The 19,763-nt window shown below is 39.3% G+C and overlaps 2 protein-coding genes across 2 annotated transcripts; both read right to left on the bottom strand.

Moving 5' to 3' along the window:
- Positions 1-2,998: 2,998 nt before the first annotated feature.
- On the bottom strand, positions 2,999-4,264 carry LOC110876711 (fibrous sheath CABYR-binding protein-like). Its single transcript, XM_022124871.1, has 2 exons — positions 3,865-4,264; positions 2,999-3,786 (listed from the first exon to the last, which is right to left on the bottom strand). The coding sequence occupies exons 1-2, from the start codon at positions 4,262-4,264 to the stop codon at positions 2,999-3,001; spliced, it is 1,188 nt and encodes a 395-aa protein (XP_021980563.1).
- A 276-nt stretch (positions 4,265-4,540) lies between these two features.
- LOC110876710 lies at positions 4,541-14,190 on the bottom strand. The gene is made up of 9 exons (XM_022124870.1): positions 13,131-14,190; positions 12,955-13,007; positions 12,202-12,849; positions 11,532-11,604; positions 11,375-11,444; positions 11,029-11,287; positions 10,245-10,502; positions 8,589-8,672; positions 4,541-4,801 (listed from the first exon to the last, which is right to left on the bottom strand). The coding sequence occupies exons 1-9, from the start codon at positions 14,188-14,190 to the stop codon at positions 4,541-4,543; spliced, it is 2,766 nt and encodes a 921-aa protein (XP_021980562.1).
- Between the last annotated feature and the right edge of the window lie 5,573 nt (positions 14,191-19,763).

Genomic DNA, 19,763 nt, shown 5'->3' with positions numbered 1-19,763 from the left:
TTTGGGGATTTGAGCTAATGATGGGGTGTCCAAAATGGGGAGATGTTGGCTTATGTGGGGGTTTTATACTCGCTCTAAGTCGGTGCACCCTAATGGGTTCCGAGTGGACTCAAGGAGGTGCGACCCAAATGGCCCAACTGTTATGGGTCCTCGAGACTGGACGGTCTCGGGTCGTGTCCTAGTGGTCTCGACTCACTAATACACATATATATATTTATACTTCATACACATAACTTAATACAAGAATCACGTAGCACATCAAGATAAAACACAACTTTCATTTAATAATATATGTACACACAATGCCAATACAAGATAGTTGCTCGGGAAAACCTAGAGTGTCACATTATCCCCAAGTTTTAAGAACTTTCATCCCGAAAGTTAAGGCAGCCACTATCAAGCTAGTATAAGTGAGAATGTTTCAACGAGGTGTCACTGTAGGATCGTTATTGACGATCAATTGAGTCAATCTGAGCTAAACACCACTGTTTATGCAGCGGAAATACACAAACAGCTTGAATCAAAGTAGAATGGAGTAGAAACAGAATGAAGATTACTTTAAACACGTTTTCTCATTTATATTCCTCAGAAAAATTCGGCAGCAGTTCGGCTACACGGTCGATATTCAGATACAAATGAGAAAACACAAACCACTATATATAGGTGTCTGATTTCGCTCCAAATGACATTGTGTCATTTCGGGCGAAATCAGAAACAAGTGATTTTGCTCCAAATGACATAATGTCATTAGGAGCAGAATCAAGACATTAAACCACAAAACTTTCAAACAGCCCCCTATACTATACATAATTAGCATATATGACCCCTAGACCCTATACACGCTTGACTAAGACTAAGACGTAGGCTTTAGACATTCGTGCACCAACAAACTCCCCCTTGGATACAGCCGGAGTCTTTAGTCTTGTCTTCGGGTCTTCAGAGTGACTTGAACGTTTCTTCTCTAGGCTTTGGCTTCTTCCTAAGCAAGTTCCTCAGCCTGTCATTATCTTTCTTCTTTCTCTTATCCTCTTCGGCCTGTTGTTTCATCCATTTACCTCTGTTTGCCTCCAGCTTCTTGTGTTCACGCTCAGCTTTCTTTCTTTCCTTTTCTTCAAGCTTCCACCATTTAGAGTTCCATTTATTTTCAGAATTAATGCCTTTCTGAAAACAAATAGATACAACTTGTTGGAACTGCATAGCTTGCTCACGATCTTCAGACTGAAAATGGATCTTGTTGATGAATAGACATTCAATATCCTTGGCCGAACAATTGACTAACCACATCGGGTCATAAACATGTATAACTCTTATTTCACTTCCTGCTCGATAAGTAATGATAGCCTCAGTCGAGATGCAACTGTATACCCAGCCCAAAAAGCCTTTATAGAAATCCTGCTCCATCTTTGGCACTGGTATATTTTTCATCGTCTTCGGCTTTTTAACATTAAGGATAGTTTCTTCAACCCCTGTTACCGGATCTACCCTCTGCACTCTCTTTGGGTAATGCGGCTTCCAGTGTCTAAAATCCTTCAACGATTCAAACTTTATGTACCCCCACATTGCAACATCATTCTTGCGTACTGGATACCCTAAAGTTCTTACTTTCGACAGCTCCTCAACATCCCACCATGGTAATGACATTATATCATATAGACGTTCAAAGTACTGCACTCCAAACTCCCTTCTGATCGCATAGGCATTAACATGAGGCAGGAAACCCCAGCTAATGATGTCACCAAGTGAAATGCTTCGATCCCTCTGATAAAACTTCAACGGCCTTTTGAATTTTCTCTCGTGACTGTCTTTAAACCGCTTCTGCCGTTCTTCTTTTTGCATATCCTTCGAAGTACCATCGAAATTTTTGTCTTTTAAGATTTCAGCTACCTTCCTTCTTAACTCATCTCTATTCTCTTCAGTAAAGAACTCCATCAGCGTAGGATACTGAGAAGTATCTTCACTTACACTCTCATCATCTGTGCAATCTTCAACCTCAACCCTGTCGTACATGTCAGCATCCTCTACATACTTATACTCGTATTCTGGTTGGTGGTTGATGTCGAATGCATTTAATTCTTCCTCAAAATCAAATTTGAAATCAGGATCCACCATACGTGTCATTTCTTTAATCTTTTCCAATGTATACGTATGAAAGTGTTCACCTTCTTCCCTAGTAGTATCCAATCTCAAAACTAACTTTTCAATATGTTCAACATTTTGAGCATCACCAGACTCCCCCTTTCCTTCAGCTCCCCCTGACTCTTCAATCACAGAATCATTCAGAAAATCATCAACAGTTCTTTCATTGGAAGCTTCAGTTACTTTAATTCCCATACCACCTTGAGCGTCGTCATCGTCATTATCAGAACTATGACTGCTAGCCGAAAAGACTTTCTCATCATCGTCATCTTCCTCGTCATCACCCTCTTCTTCATCACCCTCTTCATCGTCATCCTCCTCATCATCTTCCTCATCGTCATCAGCAGCAAGATCTTCTAGAGTTACAGGTTCTTCGAAGATTGTTGATACTGAAGCTATAGGTACTGGATTTTCAATGACTAGAGAAGGAACAATTGATCTCTCAACAACTGCCACACTGCTTTCAGCACCCTTACCCTTATCTTTCATCTGTTCGTCAATCTCAGCTTGGCGTTTTGCCCTAAGCTCTTCAACTTGAATCTCTTCGAACTTTTGTTCAATTGCGTTCCAAGCATATTCTCAACAACTTTGTTCAACAAGTAAAAATCGTGCTCTTTCAATGCTTTTGCAGCCTCAAGCTCTTTGTTTTTCATCTCGAAATATTTATTCTGTTCATCTCTGCGAGCCTTTTCTTCTTCAAGTTTAGCCACTCGCACCTTCAGGAAATCAATCTTAGTCTGATCAGTATCAATCTTCTTTAACAATGCTTTGTTACTAGACTCTAATTTCTTCACGCGCATTTCAAGAATCTTTTCACGTTCAGCAACTTTCTTGCTTTCTGCTGCAATAACTTTGTTTTCATTCAGCATTCATCCATCTTCTTTTCTAGCTTCTTAACTTGTTCATCGTTTGCAAAGCCAAAATCTCCAATATCTTCAAGATTATCCGGAGGAATATGAAGACCTTTGTGGCCAGAAGAACCAGGAGTTAGTTGAATTTGAGTGAGTGGTGGTGTTTGAAATATTTCTTGAGATGTGAGCAAGGTTTGTTGTTGTGGTGGTGAGAGATGTAGTGGAGAAAGATGTAATGGTGATGGTTGTCTGGGTGGAGTAGGTTGTTTTGGTGGTGAAGGTTGTCTGGGAGGTGTTTGATGTGGTGGTGATTGTATTGGTGTAGGTTCAGGTGGTGGAGTTGATGGTTTACTGGGTTCTTTGGCTGGTTTCTTCTTCAAGACAATCTTGGGCTTTGTAATCTTTGTAGTAACTTTCTTGATTTTCGGAGATACAATTCTTTTCTTTGCACCTGCTTTCTTTTTGCCGCTTGAAGGTGATTGTGATTCAGAAACGTGCTCTGGAGATGGAACGTATGCAGAATCATCTTTCTCCTGTCTCTTCCTTTTCCTTAACTGCTTTTCTTTCTCTGTAGCTTCTTGAATTCTTCTTAGACGTTCATTCTCATCTATTTCCTCATCTGAAGAACTCGAAGAGATTGTTGTACTTTTATTGACATCATCACCTTCAACATCATCAAGAACCTTCTCTTTCTCAGCTTCCACATTAACTGCTTGCTCAGACACTAAATCATCAACATTCAACATAACTTGATCAATATCAGCATACGGATCTTCTTCCGCAGTAACCACCGGCTCATCTACTTCAGGCTCATCAATCAATAACGTTTTTGCAGCTTTCTTTTATTTCTTCTTCGGCTGCGATGATGACCCCTCACCCTCCTGTGATTTAGGGGTGGCCTTTTTGCCTCTCCTCCTCGTTTCTTTGACAAACCAGTCATTTCGGGTGGTTTTGAACTCCTCAAGAGTCTTAAGCTCATCAATGTAAGCTGCTTCCTTCATTTCTTCTTCATTTCTCCAGTTTTGGTGATTAACTGGATCAGGATCAACGTAGTTCACATCTTTGATATACCCGAAGAATTCTGCTACTACTTTTGGTTCAGGGTGGTTTGGGTGATATCTCGCAAGCTGCTTTAGAGAATCTTTGCTCATGTGTGACTGAACTAACAAATCATTCTTTAAATCGCGTTCAATCTCTGGATATACATCATCGATCAGCATCTGCACAAATCTTGGATAAGTCCAAGTTCGACTCTTTGTAGTAATATTTTCGGCCATAATGAAAGACAATGTGCGAGAAATTATATTTCTTGTTCAACACCAATGCAGTGACCATGTTCATCTGATAATCGCGCATTGTATCGTAACTTCCCTTGGTATGGCTAAGTGACATTAATATACAATGAATAATAAACTTGTAGGGTTTCTGGAATTTTGACTTCAAATAATTTCCAACATTTAATGCACCCACATATCCCATCCTGAGCATACAACCCTTGACCATCCATTCTGGAAACTTTGTTGGCGATTCAGCATCACCTCACGAATGAGTGCCTAAGTAACAACAATTTCCTTCTTTTCATTATGCACCTTCACAATTGAATGAATTGCTTTGTTTGCCTCATCATACTTTGAATGCTTCCAGAATCGTTTGATATGTGACTTGTACAATGGACATTGACCAGTCAAGGCCTTTTGAATTGGTATTCGACCCATGAACTCCAGAATACTGCTAAACTTAGCCAATTCAGTATTTTTCTTCACATCCAAGTCACAACAGCTGTTGTGAAGTGGATTAAAAATTACACTTGAACCCTGCAAATCATCAACAACACAACATGAGTCAATACTTAGAAAAATTTCACCAACAAACAGTCACAAGTGAAATCACATGAAATGACTAATCATTTCAGGCAAAATCACCCAAGAATGTTTGGGGCGAAATCACATGACACCTCAGAAGCGGAATCAGTACAAATGCATAGAAGCGGAATCACAACAAATGCACTCAGGAGCGAAATCACTAAGTTGTGTTAGGAGCGGAATCAGGTTAAACTTAGAAGCGAAATCACCTAACCTTCTCATCTTCAAGCGGAATCAAACATAGACTCTCAAAATTGATCATATCATGAAATTGGCTATGTTAAATCGTTAATCTGTTAATTCCGACCAAAGGGTTTGTTTTGATTTCATTTTTACCCACTAAAATAGTCTAGATCTAAGATTTTAATCACAGTTCATCGACAATATGAAATCTACTCAGATCTGGAACAATCAACACACAAATTTATGATTTACACACTAAACCGACAACAGAGATGTGTTTTAGTGAACTGATTCATCAGTTATAAACCCTAAATCTAGATTTTGTTCATCACAGATGTCGACAGACATGAATCACATGAATCTAGGTCAAATCAGAACTCAAATTACCTTGCCCATGTTAGTAGTTGTGATTGCCAACTAAAAAACACAAGATCTGATAAAAATCGAGCAACAATTCGTTTAGAAGAACAATGATTTGGGGTTTCGCTCAAGATCGCCGGAGAGAAACACTTAGGAGCGGAATAGGAAAAGTGAGGTAGGAGCGGAATCAAGAGACCTTTTATAGGTGGTCTGATTCCGCTCTAAATGGTCTATGTTACTCTCGAGCGGAATCAACAATAAAGCTACGAGCGGAATCAGCTTTGAAAGCAGCTATGAGCGAAATCAGTTTTAAGGGTAATTAGGAGCGAAATCAGCTTTTAGTGTGTTTAGGAGCGAAATCAGAAATATTATTCTCAAACTTTTAACATTTTAATCTTTTCTGATTGTTCACCGACACACCCAGTTAACCAAGTCCAAGTTAATGACCTTGGTCAACTGTTTGGCCTACCAAGTCCAAGTGAATGACCTTGGTTGACCGTATTATGAAGTACGTTATCTTTTCGATCTGAAAACAGTTCAAATTAATGAACTTTCGAACTTTTTGATCCTTCAAACACTTTTTACATCAATCGAACATGTATCAATCACATTTAAGTAGCTCCTGCTTACCCAACCCTCATTAAACAGACATGATCTGCACAGGGCTTTGATCATCTGATTCCCAATGGCGGTTGTCGAAAATAAGATGAACAAATAAAATCTTTTTGGATTTTTTAACAGGATAAACTGAAATATGTACACACAATCTTTTTGTGAGCGTGTTAGGGGATCATATCAGCATTTGACAAGACACAAGCACCGTTAAGCTACTATTTCATACCAAGCCTTAAACAATTCGCGTAGATTGCCGATATACTGATCCTCTTAAATTTTCACAGAACTTTCAATCTGTCCGGGATACGGAATTAATGTTTTAAGACTTAAACCTCTACATGTGTCCCACCTCAGTATATACTCCCGTATCCAGATCCCAATATTCAGTCTTACAGGTGAGTATACCTAGATGATATCTGTAATGGGATGAATTGCGAGGGTCGTGAGAGCTCAGGTCGATACTTCCGTATACGCAGAGAGATGACGGCTTCGACTTATCGGTGGGTCCCCTTTGGGGATCTTCTTTACAACAACACATGATTATCATTTTGCAATGTTTAATCATTTTTTGTGCTGAAGGGAGGCTTTATAAGTAAAGCATATGCGTAAAGTATTATCCGGGGACTAGGTCAGTATTTCCATACAGCAGAAGTCCCGGGATAATATCCCAGATATCACTAAGCATAAAGACCTAGTATCTCAGAATAAGGGTCCTTTCAAACGAGATTTCGGGGGTTACCCATATATCCTGGAGGTGTTCCCCACGTAAACGCAAGTAAATTTTAGGTTTATATCCCAAACTGATCTACTGATTTTGCAAAAACCTATCGGCATATCTTTAGCGAGACTGCTTAATTGCATTTTAAACGTTACATTTCTTTAGCGTATTGTGTCTGCCTAGCTGATGTACTAACATTTCCCCTACTTTACACAAACTCTTTTTCAAGTTTTCTAATGTTTTTGGATTTTTGTATTTTATCATGTTTTTGTATTTTTCTGCGAATTTCTCCCCCTAAAAAGAAAAACATATTTTTGTGTTTTCGTTTTTATCGAAAAGCAGAAAAACAAACTGTACAGAAATTTGACAACACGACATGGTTCACGTCAGATCACCGCCCTCCTCGGCTTCACATTCTACTACCCTGCCAGAACTCAGATTTTTTAACCCATTCAGTTTTAGAAGATAGTAAAATCTCTTTTTGTCAAAGGGGTTTGTATAAAAATCAGCTTTCTGATCATCGGTGTGTATGTGCTCAATCTGGATAAACTTCTTCTCGTGACAATCACGGATGAAGTGGTGACAGATTTCGATATGTTTCGTTTTTGAATGGTGAACCGGGTTTTTAGTGATGTTTATAGCTGCTTCGTTATCCACATAAATCGGAGTATCCAAGAATTGCAAACCGAAGTCGCGCATTTGCTGTTGGATCCATAGGATCTGTGAGCAACAGCTGGAGGCTGAAATGTATTCAGCCTCACACGTAGAAAGCGCCACTGCGGTTTGTTTCTTGCACTGCCAGGTAACGAGTCGAGTTCCGAAGAATTGACACCCAGCAGTGGTGGACTTAGCATTCCGCTTGCAGATTCCAAAGTCAGAATCAACGAAACCAGATAGGGAGAAGTCACCCGAGCGAGGATACCACAAGCCGATGCTTGGGCAGCCTTTCAAATACCGTAAGATACGTTTGACTATTGTCAGGTGTGACTGCTTCGGGCTCGACTGATATCTGGCACAGAGACATGTTGGGTACATGATGTCAGGACGGGAAGTAGTGAGATACATCAGAGATCCAATGATTGACCGGTACAGTGCCTCGTCCACTTTCACTCCACTTTCGTCTGGACAAATCCCATGGTTCTGTGCAAGGGGGGTTGCTGCAGGACTGCATTCAGTCATGTCGAACTTGTCAAGCACGTCCTTCACGTATTTCGTTTGGTGAATGAAGATTCCATCGGGCATCTGCTCCACCTGCAGCCTGAGGAAGAACTTCATCTCCCCCATCGAACTCATCTCAAACTTTTTCTTCATCACTTTCTCAAACTCTTTTCATAGATCGTCGTTGGTTATATCATCAACATAAATCTGCACTATCAACAAATGTCCTGCCACTTCCTTTGTGAACAACGTACTATCTACTGTCCCTCTGGTGAACCCGTTGGCCAACAGATATTGGGAAAGCGTCTCATACCAGGCTCTCGGGGCCTGGTGTAGTCCGTAGAGCGCTTTGTCCAGTAGATAGACCTTGTTTTTGTACAGTGGATCTGTGAACCCCGGCGGTTGCCCCACATACACTTCTTCTTTGATTTTACCGTAAAGGAAGGCAGATTTGATGTCCAGCTGGTACACTTTAAAATCTTTCCAAGACGCAAAAGCCAGGAAGATCCGAATTGCCTCGAGTCTAGCAACAGGCGCGTAAGCTTCATCGTAGTCGATGCCTTCTTGCTGACTAAAGCCTTGTACCACTAATCGTGCTTTGTTCCTCACCACGACTCCTCTGTCATCCCTTTTGCACTTGAAAACCCACTTTGTTTTGATTAACTTTTGATTCTGTGGCAGATCGACAAGTCTCCGAACACCCACCTTTTCAAATTGTAACAGCTCTTCTTGCATAGCATTAACCCAACTGTCTTCAGTCAACGCCTCTTTATAAGTCCTGGGCTCGATCTGCGAAATAAAACACTTTAATGAGAATTCTTCTTGGAAATGTGCAACAGAAGAATAAAAACATGTAAGAGCTCGGTTTATTTGGTCTCGGGTTTTGACACCACTCTGCAGGTCACCAATTATTTGCTCTGACGGATGGTAAGACAATGTTCGAGGCATGAGGGTGTCAGGCACATTCACTTCCGATTGCAAGTTCGATATATCAAGATCAACCGTTTGATCCTCAGCTTCCGTCGAAGTAACATTTGGTTCCTCGTCAAAGCTCGGAGTAGATTCCTCCTCTGAGTCGTCAGAATTGTCAAATGTTGGAGCTGGTTCCTCTGGTGGTTCGTGAGCTGTTCCACTTGGTCCGGCTTCATCATTGTGAGTACCCTTGGTGGGTGGAGGAACTACTAGCGGTCTAGGCACTTGCTCCTGTGACATATATTGCTGGTACTGGTACAGAAGTGCTAGTTCCTCATCACTCGGCTGGACTGGTAGTTTAAACGACTCCCAGAGCTTGTCATAATCGAACATGAATCTTTGTCCGGGAAGTTGTGGTTATGGAGTGTGCTTCTGACAATCCACATGCTGAACTTGTATCACTTTCCCCAGGCACGGTTTCAGCGGGCTTGCGTAACCTACAAAGAAATCCTCATTTGATTTAGCACCAAATTTTCCATTCTCATCAATAAACGTACACGGAGACCCAAATGGCTCCAAAAATTCAAGATTCGGCTTATATCGGTGCAGCAACTCAAACCATGTCTTTTTGTACTTTTTGACGGTGAGTACGCGATTCAAGGTATAACAAGCTGCAGATACTGCTTCGCTCCAGAAGAAGATCGGTAGTTTGGAATCGGCTAACATTGTTCGAGCTGTCTCTATTAGGGTCCGATTCTTTCGTTCAGCAACACCGCTCTGTTGTGGTGTGTACGACGCACTGAATTCATGAAGAATTCCCTTTTCATTGCAAAACTCGTACATTTTGTTGTTTTTGAATTTCATTCCGTTGTCACTACGAATTCTTCGGATTGGCAGCTTATACACCGTTTCCATCTTCTTGAATAACACCATCAACGACTCAAAAGTTTGATCTTTTCTTTCTAAGCACACGACCCACGAGAATCTTGTAAAGTCATCAGTCACCACCAAGCAGTACAAGTCTCCACTAATGCTCTTTACATTGACAGGTCCGAAGAGATCCATGTGTAATGTCTCAAGAGGTAACTTGATCGAATTAAGTATCTTCGGTGGGTGTGACTTCCGAGTCTGCTTCCCCTTTTTACAAGCTACACAATCATCAGACAAGTGAAAATTCTTTAAGTTTACACCTTCTACCAAATCATTGTGTACAAGAAAATTCATTTTACGAACATGAATGCGGCCCATCTTTCGATGCCACATAATTGTTTCTTTTTCCGTTGCTTTTGATTTTGACACAACACATTGTTTTTGATGAGTTGTTGGTGTTGCAACGCTCATATCAAGAATATAAAGGTCGTTCTCCCGTGGAGCGCGCAACAACACCATCTCATCAGGGATTTTAAACCCCGGTTTTAAAATCACACACTCGTTCTTTGTGAAATGTACACTGAAAGATTTATCACATATTTGCGAAATGCTAAGTAAATTGTTTTCCAACTCTACGATATAGTTCACTTTCTCGAACGAGATGACACCATTCGTCAATGTTCCCTGTCCAACAATTCTGTCGCCTTGATTTCCAGCGAAGCCCACATAACTTCCATTTATCGATTTGACGTCGTAAAGAAGAGCTAGCGTCCCTGTCATGTGTCTTGATGCACCACTGTCCATGATCCACTTCGAAAGAATAGACCTGGGCAGCCCCTGCAAACATCAAATCAACTTATTCAAACAATGATGCCCATGATTTCTTAACCTTAGAAATAGTACCAAACACTATCTCACACTTCTCATCTGTTTTAGGAAAGTTAAATATGACATTAGGAACATCATTTTTCACAACTGGTTTTACTTTGTTGTTAATCGGGGGAAACTCAGCAAGAAATTTATCAAGTTCAGTTTCAAACTCGACAGATGGTTTCGACTTCGCAACCCATGATTGGTTTTCAAACATTTTTGTTTTAGGATAAATTTTTGAAGTCTTGTGAGACTTAGAAGATTCACCAATCTCGAAGGTCGATTTTGGCTTATCCTCGGACTTCAAAGATTCTCCCCTTTTTAGAATGTGAATCGGAGAAACCATTGGTTTTTTACCTTTTGTATCAATCGGTGATTTTTGTCGAGGTTTTTGAACAGTTGGTTTTTGAACAATTTGTTTTTTAACAATTTTTTCAAACACTTTCTTGCATTGTTTTGCCATATGCCCGATTTCATTACAGCGATAACAGACTCTTTTGTGATATTTAACAAAAGTTGATTTGACTGTCTCCTCTTTCAACTTTTTCGCTGTATTGAAATCATCCACGGCTTTTTGACTAAAGATGTAGTCCTTTTCATCATCTACACTCGGTCCAGCAACAAAGATATCATTCATTTTCTCTTTTGGCTTAACCACCTGCTTAGCCGTCTTCTTCTCGAAACCGATCCCTTTGTTTTTAAAATTGTTTTTCTTGTTATTACCCTTACCTTCCCACTCTTTCTTTCCCGAGCTGGTAGGACGTGATGTAACAAAAGATTTTTTAGGTTTTGAAAAGAATTCTTTGTTATTAACCTCATCAATGTTCATTTCAACCAACTTGAAAACTTTCTCAACATTCTTAATCTTCACGTTCTGAAGAGGATACTCGAAATCGGAGTAAAGTTTTTCTGTTCCAATCATAGTGTATACCACCATAATCGGATCATCATTCGCACTCTTATCCGATTTCGGTATGAACCGATCCAAGAAATTACCCTCATCTTCAGACTCACTAACAGCTTTCTCAGATTGAGACTTCTCAGAGTTATCACTCTCTTCATCTAACACCTGATCGAGAACGGTTTTGATGACATGTGATTCGTTGTCGGTGTCGGATGCAGAGAATGTAACATCAATGCTTTCAGGCAAATCATCCTCAATTGATCTCAACTTGAGATTCAAAGCACCTTCCACCCCATCTGGATATTTTTGCGTATAATGATTCCACATTGGGGGTGGAACGCTCTTAAAGACTGGTGCAGCATGTGGTTGTTGTGGGACAATTTGTTCAAGAACATAAGATGAAGCCACATAACTCATCAATTTTTTATCAATCCTCTCATTTTCAATTTTAGCTAATTCAAGCTCTTTCTTTAGTGAAGCGATCATGTCAAGATGAAAGCTAACCTCAACTTGTTTATCAAAAAGTGTTGCTTTAGCCAATTTTGTTGCTTTGTCATTTTCAACACTCTCTTTTCGGATCATTTTAATTGACCTAGCAAGAGTATCATAAGCCTCTTTGACTTGTCCAAGGTCAAATTTAAGCATATCAGCATGATGTTTCAATTCTTGATACTTAGTGTCTTTCTTAAGACACTCCATGCACGGTTGTAAACACTTCTGGCATGGTGTTTCAGGGATTGAAACAACTTTCTCAACAACAACCTGTTCATCACAAACAATCTTCACATCTTGTTTACCGACATTTTTCAACTCAGACTCAGACACTTTGACCTCCTGAACTCCATATTTCTGATCAGACTCCTGTTTGACTGACACGGTACTGACAGACTCTAACTTCTCGAGTTCTGTGTCTACCTCTTTTAGCTTTCCCATGAGAGCTTTGTCAGCGATATCTTTCAATGTCTCTCCAGTCAACTCTTTTGTCACGTCTATCATTTCCTCGACAACTTCTTTCTTTTCTTCGTATCTTGGACACGATCCAGTTGTCGGTTCTTCGAGATAACCTGCAAAAGATTCAAACACTTTAGGAGGCATTATTGATTTCATAGAACTTGCCAATACCTCCTGTTCTGACTGGTAATAGTAAACTTCTGCAACGATTTCTTCAATATCAACCACATTCTCAACAGAAACATCCTCAATAACCATTTCTGGCTCAGTCACCATCTCTGGTACTTCAACAATTTCTGCCATCATGGCCTGCCCATCGCTTCCAGGGATGTATTTATCCCAAGTGAAACCTTCAGCTACTCTTTCATCATCTTGATTCACGATAAGAGCCTTCTCCGGTTTGTTTTCGATTTGCGGCCTCTGAACAGCAGGTTGTTGGTTAGGTCGATGATAGATCGCCTGCCTATAATAATCGTTTATGAAAGGGTTCTGATGATTGTTCACTTCACGGTTCGGGCATTCTCTCTTGAAATGACCACGTTCCTTACACTTGAAACAGGTAACCTTTGATTTGTCGAACCCTAGCTTCTGATCAGGACCTGAGAGACTGTTTCTGCCTATGATCTCCATAAAATGTTGTGCCCTTCTAACCAAACTTGCCATGCACCATTTTATATCAATCAATTCAAGCTCCTCGGGGTTGATCTGGTCGTAATCTTCTTTTGTCATATCCGGATTACCGATCCTTCCCGCCACTAAACCTTCACACGCCTCTAAAACGGAAGCCAGTAAAGCAATGTGTTGTTTCACGGCTGTTTCAGTAATTTCATTTCCATTCTTAATATTCACTGCGATGTTGCATTGCACCCCAGAAACGTAAGCCTGATTGTTGGAACTTGTAGAGCTTTGAGGTGAAGGCTGCTCTTGAGCTTTGAAGTTTGGATCATAGTTCACAAACGGTGAGGGCTTGTTTGATTGTGTAGTGTTTCTAGAAGCACTTGAATTTGTATCAGCACTAAAACCTGTTTGTATCTTTGGACTTTGATTTGTTGCAACAGGAGTGCTTCCTTTGTAGTAAAGAGATACGTCTTGCTGCACATTTGCTGAATTCATCTTCTTTATTTTCAACAACTCCAACTCATGAGCCTCTATCTTTTCGATAAATGAACTGAGATTCAAATTCACGAAATCCGAGTTGTTTTTCAACATCATCAAGTATGTCCCCCATTCATCATAAGGTAATGCGTCGGACAACTTGTCGATCCATTCCTCGTTTGTCTTTGTAATCTCCAATCTTTTCATCTCTACCACAAGATGGCAATAACGTTCAATCAACTGCTTCGTTGTTTCACCCTTCATCCCGGTAAAGATGTCGAACTCTTTCTTGATCAGGGCTTTCTTGCTTTTGATCATAGAGACGCTGCCTTGGAACTTCAATTTTAATGCTTGCCACATCGATTGCGAGTTGTCATCATGTTGTAACAGCACAAGAATATCTTCTTTTACGGCCTGTTGAAGAATACTGACCATCTTCTTCTCCGCCTTAAAATCATTCTGTTCGGTTTCAGTCAAACTTCCAATGCCTTTCTCTAAGCCCATTCCATCAACAGGTGGAACATATATTTTCTCTATCTTCATCCAACACTCAAAATGGTTGGCTTGGACCCAATTCTTGAAACGACCCAACCATCCGACATACTCATCCAAGTTCATAAGCTTTGGTGGTTTCTGCATTATTCCTAGCTCGTTCTCCATGTTGACATTTTGAACAATGCTTGCCGGACTTTGTGTTGCCGTCATGCTGCTACCCGCAAAAGGTTGTAAAAATTTTGATTTTCCATTTTAAGTGACAAATTCTGAAAATTTTTAACTTTTTGAAAAACAGATTACTTTTACTGAAAAACTTTCTACACAGACTGAATTCCCAACACGATATCACGAACGAAACGGACTTAACCCTCAAACCATGTCTTTACACTTAGAGTGAATTTTAGAGCGAAATCACAGTTTTAGTTTTGGAGCGAAATCAAAAGTTACTATCTGGAGCGAAATGAGAAAGTGACTTTTGGAGCGAAATCAGAATGTTATCTCGAGCGAAATCAGAAGGTGATCTCGAGCGAAATCAGAATGTGATCTCGAGCGAAATCTGAAGATTCTCTCGAGCGAAATCAGAAAGTAACAATTTGGAGCGAAATAAAAAATGTTCCTCGAGCGGAATCACAATACACCTGATTTCGCTTCTACAGTTTGGAGCGGAATTAAAACTTTTGTAATGAAAACCTGATTTCGCTCAGAATTACGAGCGGAAACAACCAAATGCACTTTCGAGCGGAATCAGGTCTCGAGCCATTTTTAACCACTTTTAAGCCGTATTTTAATCTGAAACACTCAAGGGTTTGTTAATTGTTAATTTTACACAATATGTCCAAAGTTCAGTCCATTTTGTCCGTGGCAATGTCCAGAAACTCAAAAAGTGTAGTAAAAAAGCTTTGATTCTAGTATTCTAGCTCATAACTGGCTCTGATACCAATTGTAGGATTGTTATTGACGATCAATTGAGTCAATCTGAGCTAAACACCACCGTTTATGTAGGATCGGACTTCGACCTAAACGAGTCGTTCGGAAGAGCTCAAATCCGTTTCAGCGGCGGAAACAAAGAAACGGACATATACACAGCTTGTATTACACTTTAATCCTCTTGTATATTGATATAACAGCGATTACAGTAAGAGGAAATACCGGCAGCACCTCGGTATCAATTCTGAACAACGTTACAAATGACATGAACAAAGACCTATTTATACTAGCTTTGGAACCGCTCCAAATAACATGCCGTAAAGGCAGTTCCAACAGTTGCCTTAAACGCGGTTCCACTTCTTCCGAATAGACGGTTCCACCATGTCATAAAGGCGGTTCCACTTACTTGCCGAATGTGCGGTTCCACAAGTTGTCTAAAAGCTATCTCCACATTCTTTTGTCATCTTGTGAATTATCATTCATTAAACCTCAACATATTAATCCCTCATTGGACCATCATTTGGTTCAATCAAAACCATTCTTGAATTTGACATTTTATGAGCATGTATATTTCTTGTGTCTTTTGTCATTAAACGGCCAACATCAATTTTGAATCATGACATCACTTGTGATGTCACCTAGGTGATGTCACTCGTGATGTCATGCTCGATCGGATCCGCACCGTGACTGAGACTCGACATGAGACGAAGACGACAGATGACTGCACCAACAGACTCCCCCTCAGATGTTGACGAGTCTTAAGTGTCGAGTCTTCAACGACTTCAGTCTTTCTCACAGTCTTTGGACTTCTCTCTCTATCTTCAGAATCTTCAGGCTCCCCCTTTCGTCAAGCTTCCGTGCTTTTGGGATCGACACCTGGCTTTGCGTATCAACAGATTGAATGTTGACAGAATCTTCAGTGAGAGTCTTCAACATGACATTCTCGGATATAGTTCGGTCTTCTTCAAGAATTCTGCCTGGATCTAACTTTCTTTGGCTATAACCTTCATCAGACTCCCCCTATCACTCTGCTAGGATAGTTGTCTGGGATTTTGTTACCACCATCGAAATTATCTCCTGGCTTCTCTCTGTTCAGCTCATCATCTGCATCATCTCAAACACTCTATCACAAACAAATAAAGTTGTGATTCAACTTAATGAATCAACAAATCATTTGAGAATTTTTACAATTTAAACACTGATCACAAATTTGAAACATTTCAATTACTGATTCAACCTAATGAATCATTTTAAACATTTCAAACGATTTAACCAACCTGTCTGTTCATCAAGTTTAGCCTTTGAGATTTTGAAAATCAGCTCTTCACCATCAGTTGTCGAAAATCTTTTTGGATTTTTGAAAATATGAAACATAAATGCAAAAACAGAAATTTAAATGCAAAACAAACATATTTTTGTGAGTTTGTGCAAGAGGATCATATCAGTTTTTGAGACATAACACAAGCACCGTTAAGCTTTTAATCGTTTTAAGTTCTAAACGATTCACGTAGATTGACGATATAATTGTCCTCTTAAATTTTCATACAATTTTCAATCTATTCAGGATACTATTTAGGTATTTTATGAACTTAGTTCAATTCATGTGTCCCACCTCTTGAATATACTCCCGTATCCAGAATCCCAATATTCAGTCTTACAGGTATGAACACTACAATGATGTCTGTACATAAATTAGGGGAAAGATGCGAGAACTGAGGGATCTCAGGTCAGAACTTCCGTTCAGCAGAGAGATATCAGCTTCGACTTAGCAGTGTGTCCCCTTTAGAGGATCTTTTCAGCTACAACAGATGATTATCAATTTTATTGTCTAATCAACTGAGGGCTTTATGCTATATTTCAAGCATTTTGTGGAAAGTATTAGCCAAGGACTAGGTCAGAACTACCGTTCAGCAGAAGTCCCGGAATAATACCCCAGACATCATAGAGTATAAACACCTAGTATATCAGAATACGAGACCTATCAAACGAGATTTCAGGGGTTACCTATATATCCAAGTAGTGTTCCCCACGAATTTCACAAGTTTGAAATTTTAGGTTTATATCCCGAATAAATCTACTAAATGTACAAAAACCTATCGTCACATCATCAGTGAGATCGTTTATCACATATTACATTACATTTCTTTAGCATGCTGTGATAGTCTACTGATTTACAATCATTTCCTCTTTTTCACAACAAAACTCATTTTTAAATTTTTAATGTTTTTGATTTTTTTAAATTTTCTAATTTTTTAAAATTTTTCTCCCCCTAAAATCAAAATATGTTTCAATTTTGATTTTCTGAGAAAATTTGAAACAAACTGTACAAATTTGACAACTTGATGAGAATCACTTCAATTCTCTATCCACCTGGCATAAACAATCAGAACTCCCCCTCACAACAAACTATTTTCCCATTGTGATTTCAAAACACTTAAGTTTGTTTTAATCAAAATGGCTTTTCCGGAAAACTTAGTTTGTTTACCAAACAGTTTAGGTACGGGGTTACTTCATCATCTTGTTTTCTACACAAAAGTAGGAAAATCCAAGTACAAGTTAATGTCCTTGATTTACCATATGCAGTCCAGAATCCTCTGTACCACTTGTAAAACATTCACAAACACAACCAAACCTCTTTACCGTTTGCATGATTGACGTTACCGAATAAAATTCAAGAAAGATGCCGATTCATGATCCACGATACCATCTTGGGATCTCCGGCAATTCCTGCAAAATCTTCAAACACAGATTTAAAAAGATGCTGATTCATGCTCCACTCTTACAAACCTGGGAGCTCCGGCAAGTCAGGTTTTTTCTATTTGAATAGTTTCACCCAAGCCTGACCAGCCTTGGGTGATTTTGAATTCTTGTTCAACAATGGTGGAAAATTTTTCTCATCCATTGTTAAGCTAGAATTCTCGACCTTTACTTCAACACATGGCTCTTCTGGTTTTACCATACCAGAATCATTGCCTGAATGTGGCTTGTCTGACTTTAATGAGTCAGATTCATCGCCGACATGTGGCTCCTTTGTTTTCGAAGAAACAGATTCATCGCCAGGAAGTGAAAACTTCACTTTCTTCTTCTTCTTATCCTCTTTTGTCCTCAGATTTGCATCTGATGAATTCGACTTGCTTGACTTTGCGGTTGAGGGAGTTGATTCATCAGCACTCTTCTTCGATCTGTCGGGTGAACCCGAGGACAAAATCTTTTCGAGATATTCTCTCGCTTTCTTTCTCTTTTTCCTCAGTCGATCTTTCTGCCCCTGAGAAAGCTTCACTTTTGTTTCTTGAACTTTAGGTTCTTTGACCTTCTGTTCTCTGACGTTTTGGCCCGAAACTTTCAATTCTCTGGGCTTGACAACGACTGGTTTCTTCTTTGCCATTTTCTGAGAATCGGCTCTCAATCGGTTATTCGATCTTCTTGAGCAATCTCTAGCAATGTGACCTTTAATATTGCAATTATAGCACCTCCTGGTCTCATAACTCCAGTATTGGCAGTTAACAACAATATGCCCCTGATATCCGCAGCTGTAGCACACCCTGTTATCATACCAGTTACCACCTTTTTCACACCAAATGCTCAGATCATAGCATTGTCTGGCTTGGTGATATTCCTTCCTCAAATGTGCTGGTTTTGACGCTTTTGCACTGTGGTTTGTTCTGCACACAACAAATTTTGAATTTTCATTTTCAATTTTTTGTAATTTTTTCTTTTGATTGGATGATCGTACTGATGAGTTTTTTCTTTCATTTTTAAAGTTTTGATTCTGTTCTACAATCTTCTTCACAGGTTTTTGCTTAGAGCATTCACCTTTTTCAGTTGATTGCAGAACAGTTTTCTGAAATTTTTCTTTCAACTTTAAAAACAATTTTTGTTTTTCTTTTTTAACATTTTCATCATCAGACTCTGTCTCAGACTCATCTGCTGAATAAAATTTCTCATTTTCCTCATCAGTTTTATCATCACAATCTTTGACTTTGACTTTGTCAACGTTTGTAGCCTTTTCACTCATCGGAACTGAATTGATCGGTTTTGGACAAGGAATATTCAGCTTGTCAGATTTAGTCGCAAAACTAATCAATTTCTTCTCAAGTTTATCTATCTTGGTCCTGGAATTCTTAGCTTCTTCCTCAAGCTGAGATATTCTCTCAAGATGAGACTTGATGGAATTTTCATTCTCAACCTTCAAATTTTCAAGAACAGACTTTTCATTTATCAAAATTTTGATCTGTTCCTGAAATTTTGATTCATTGGCTTTTAGATTCTTGTTTTCAAGCTTTATCCAGAAATCCTCATCTTCTGACGATTTCTTTTTGCTTTCAAGCTCTTTCACTAACTCTTTGATTCTCTTTTGAGCGCTTTCACCTTCTTTTTCAAGTTCGACAATCTTCTGAAGATGGGAATTTATCATCTTTTGTTTTTCAATGTTGTTTTTACTAAACACATTTTTCCCATCTTCAAGAATTTTCACTTGCCCCTCAAATTCTTGATATTTCAAAGTCAAACTGTTAAAATCAATCAACAGTTTGTCATTTTCTGCTTTCAACTTTTCACAATCTTTTTCCAGAGAAAGAATCTGGTTTTCAGCAACGTGCTTCTCGTCTTTCAACTTTTTGACTTCAAATGCCAAACTTTCTATGTCTCTCACAAGTTTGTCATTGTCAGTCTTAAAGTTATCGCATGTTGAGCACATTGTTTCATTCTTCACCGATTCTTCAGCTTTTGAAGTTTCTTCTTCCTTTGCTATCAATGTACCTGCACAAAACAATTTAACGAAATCAAAAGGATTTCCATTATTATCAATATAACAACCTCGTTTGAAATCGTATTTCAGCACATGTTTTGCCCTGGTA

Source organism: Helianthus annuus, chromosome 6, assembly GCF_002127325.2.
Source record: "Helianthus annuus cultivar XRQ/B chromosome 6, HanXRQr2.0-SUNRISE, whole genome shotgun sequence".
Classification (NCBI taxonomy): Eukaryota; Viridiplantae; Streptophyta; class Magnoliopsida; order Asterales; family Asteraceae; genus Helianthus; species Helianthus annuus.
Note: the sequence above shows the minus strand (reverse complement) of the source record. Positions and strands in the feature narration are given on the sequence as shown.

Bases quoted from the DNA above. Each gene is read 5' to 3' on its own strand.
- LOC110876711 (XM_022124871.1), bottom strand. From the start codon at position 4,264: ATGGCCGAAAATATTACTACAAAGAGTCGAACTTGGACTTATCCAAGA. The intron at 3,787-3,864 runs GTGAGGGGTCAT...AGCCTGAAGTAG, and splicing joins CACCCCTAAATCACAGGAGG to ATGAGCCGGTGGTTACTGCG.
- LOC110876710 (XM_022124870.1), bottom strand. From the start codon at position 14,190: ATGACGGCAACACAAAGTCCGGCAAGCATTGTTCAAAATGTCAACATG. The intron at 11,605-12,201 runs GTTGTTGTTGAG...GTTCTCGATCAG, and splicing joins AGATTGTTTGTGATGAACAG to GTGTTAGATGAAGAGAGTGA. The intron at 8,673-10,244 runs GTACATTTCACA...TTTATTTCGCAG, and splicing joins TATGTGATAAATCTTTCAGT to ATCGAGCCCAGGACTTATAA.